The sequence below is a fragment of the Vicia villosa genome, linkage group LG4 (assembly GCF_029867415.1).
Source record: "Vicia villosa cultivar HV-30 ecotype Madison, WI linkage group LG4, Vvil1.0, whole genome shotgun sequence".
Taxonomy (NCBI): Eukaryota; Viridiplantae; Streptophyta; class Magnoliopsida; order Fabales; family Fabaceae; genus Vicia; species Vicia villosa.
In genome coordinates this window covers 85,058,831-85,062,286 of record NC_081183.1, presented here as the reverse complement: position 1 = coordinate 85,062,286, position 3,456 = coordinate 85,058,831, and the positions used below count along the sequence as shown (strand labels likewise).

Sequence of the window (3,456 nt, the reverse complement as noted above, 5' to 3'; positions counted from 1 at the left end):
ACATTCAACAAAACCTGTATTATCCAAACACAAATGCAACCTGCATTACACAATATAAAACATGCCATGACATCAGTCAAGCCATTAAACACCCAGGTATGTTTTCCCACAAATGCAGCCAACATGAAAACATCTACAATCTCCCCATTTGGTAAATTTTTGGCTAAAACAACGTGTCACACCATATCAGAGAAATACTTGCAGCAGAAACACAACAAACAAAACACAATCAGAGCTAATACATTACGGACAGCATACACCACCAGTATGCACTAATACAGTACATACAACATACACCACCAGTATGCACTAATATAGTACATACATCATACACCACCAGTATGCACACAGTGCTCAAATAGATAAAAACAACCTATATCACAAGAGCATCTCAAGCAGAAATAGATCAACATAAAAGTAAGCACATCAGAATTGTTGATCACACCTACTTGTTGTTATGGGGTGACAATACGACTTCTCCCCCTGTTTGGCCATAAAAGTTGCAAAAGCAAACAACTGTCTTCTCCCCAAAATTTTAATAGGTTCAACCAAAAGATAAACAGAACTAAATCGAATAAAATGAAAACAAAACAAAACGAAAGAGAGCAAAACAAAACAAAAAAAAAACAAAAGAAACAAACAGGACTTCAGCTGCATTTACTGCCCAGAGTCAGACCCACTTGAGGTGTTTGCAGAACTTTTTTTCTCAGAGCCATCAACAGGACCAGCACTTTCTTTTTCCAATTCTTTTTCTGATTCTCCTTCCTTCCCTTGTTCATCTTTATCTGCCATCTCTTCAGTATCTGCACATTCCTCATTCTCGTCCATTTCCAGAGTACTTATCATTTTTTCAAAAGATATCTTTTTAGATTCCAGCTCTTTGCAAGTCTCTTTTAACATCGCTATGACTTCTGCTTTGCTGGCTGATGCTCCAGATTTGGAAGTTTCAGCCGATGTCATGAAAATGTCTGGAACATGCTTACCCTGAAACAGTTTATACTGTAAGGCCAAGGGACTTTCTCTTTTGCATACTACATCATGTTCATTGAGAATGTTTGGATACTGATTCAGAATTATACCACACAGGAGGGGAAAAGCAATTGGACCCTTAATACTAAAAATTCCAGCATGCTTCATAGTTTGGTAAAAAATATATGTTCCATAATCAAACTTTGCCTTTATTCCTACAGCATACTGAAATCTGCCGAGAACAGTTGAAATACTGGACTTGTGATTCGTTGGTACCCAATTAGCTGCTCCTCTATTGTGAAGCATTGCATACTTGATGCTCAGCTTACTTGCAGTTAGTTTCTCTTTTAGGCGCCAACTATTTACCTGCTTGGCTGTGATCACTTGACAAACCATGTTATCTCTCACAAACACCTTTTTGAAGTCCACACTCCTGCTATTTCCACAATATTCAGATAGGTTCACCACAAATTCTTTGACCAGCTTCTTATAACACTTGGGAAGATTGCAAACAGTCTTCAATAATCCAGCTTCCTGAATTAGATCTAAGACCTCCTTGTTCTCAAGAGCATTTGGAGCCAATTCCCTTTCAACAGCGAGTCTCTTTTGGAGCACATATTTCCCCCCGCTGGCACTAGAGGCATAGTGGAATGACACATTATCAATAGGAACTTCAGGGATACTAGCAGCAAGCTTGCTGGCTGTAGGCTTCTTCCTTGATGGAATGTCAGGAACATCCACTTCACCATCAGACTCAGATTCAACAATTTCACGCTCCTTTCTTTTCTTTGGAACAACCTTGCTCCTGGATTTTGATAGACCAACCCCTGTACTCTTAGCCACAGCTCTACTCTTGATAGGACTAACAGAGGTACTCTTCTTCCTGACAGAGTCTTTGACAGGGATTTTCATTTGTGCACTCCTTTTAGGGGATCTTTGGAAAACAACTTTGCCTTTTCCACTAGTCATTAGCCTGTTCGCTACACTTGGATTCAAGGAGGCAAGCAACTTGTTATCGGATTACTCATCTAAGTCTACCATATTGGTACCTGTTTTAGTATTGACCTTAGTGTGCTCATCATCTTCGATGTCATTAACATCCTTAGTAACATTGGTATTCTCAGCAATTCCTTGTCCATCCTTGTTGATCTCCTCTTCAGTTGGGTCACAACCAGAGGTGTGAGCACCTTCAGCCTTACTGGTGTTCTTAAGGGGATCATGCATTATGGTTTGATGAGGAACAAATATCCCAGGCACTTGATGATTTTCCTTTAGAATGCGTGTAACAATCCTGGTAATTGCGTTATCGACATATTTGGTTCCTTCTTTAGTAAGTTCCTCTATGGTATTAGGTGAAGATGGTTTGGCGCCCTTGTTACGAATACCCTCATTGGGCCGGTTTGAATGTTTCGTTTTAGGCTTTGTGGCCTTTATTTCGTCACTGCTAATCATCCTTAAAGGTACAACCTTCAGAATCCTATTAGGGTTAGAGGACTCTTCCGATGTTGTCGAGTCAGATGCGAGAGATGCATCACACGATTGCTGAGACATTCTGAACTTCTTTGAGACAGAACTCGTGTCACGCTTGTGAGAAGAATTTGAGTAGTTCAACCTTAATAACTAGCGAGAAGAACCAACAGGGATGTTTGTCGTTTGTAGAAGAATAGGAGAGCGAGAGAGCTTTATATGCACACTGAGTGAGGGAAGTTTCAAATCATGGATATTTAAAAGGCCCAAAAAGTATTCCCCAACATAGGTTAATTGTTATAATATGTTTTGGTTACAAATACCTAACATACCCTTTACCATCACAATGTCTTCAGATGTTGTTAAAACATTCTCTGTGACATTACTTTCAGATAGACTTTTAGGATTATTGTTCACATTTGACTTATCTAGTTTTCTTTCCCGACCAGTAATGTCTATCATAAGGCTTACTCTTTCATCTAGCAGGAATCTATTGATACTTCTGTACTCCCTTACTTTTGCACACAGTTTCTCATTCATTAGACAGGTCTCAGAAAAACCAGCAGCTAGTTCACTTATGGTGAGCTCTCTAACATATGATTCTTCATCAGATTCATCAGATTCTTGGCATTCAACTTTTATTTCCTCTCTGATCATGGAGTAGTCTGAGGGGTAGTTTAGGGTGTTTGGCTTCCATAGGTAGCAATTATCCTTAGACCTAAATCCCTTCATGACTTCTTCATTAGCTTCATTAGTGACAATACACTCCTCTATAGTGAACCTGACATTGAATCCTTCATCACATAGTTGGATGATGCTTATAAGATTTGCTGCCAATCCTTGTACAAGTAAAACATTATTTGGATTAGGAACACCCTGACCTTCTGTCTTGCCGACACCTTTGACTTCTCTTATTTCTCCATCACCAAGAGTCTCATAGTTGGTTCCCTCCAGTTTGAGGTCTACCAATGAGTTCTTTCTCCCAGTCATATGATTTGAGCAACCACTGTCAAGGTACCA

At 39.5% G+C, this 3,456-nt stretch overlaps 1 protein-coding gene across 1 annotated transcript; it reads right to left on the bottom strand.

The window, feature by feature from the left end:
- Window positions 1-657: 657 nt before the first annotated feature.
- LOC131597452 (uncharacterized) lies at window positions 658-1,938 on the bottom strand. The gene has a single exon (XM_058870149.1). It carries the CDS (start codon window positions 1,936-1,938, stop codon window positions 658-660), a length of 1,281 nt encoding a protein of 426 aa, XP_058726132.1.
- Between the last annotated feature and the right edge of the window lie 1,518 nt (window positions 1,939-3,456).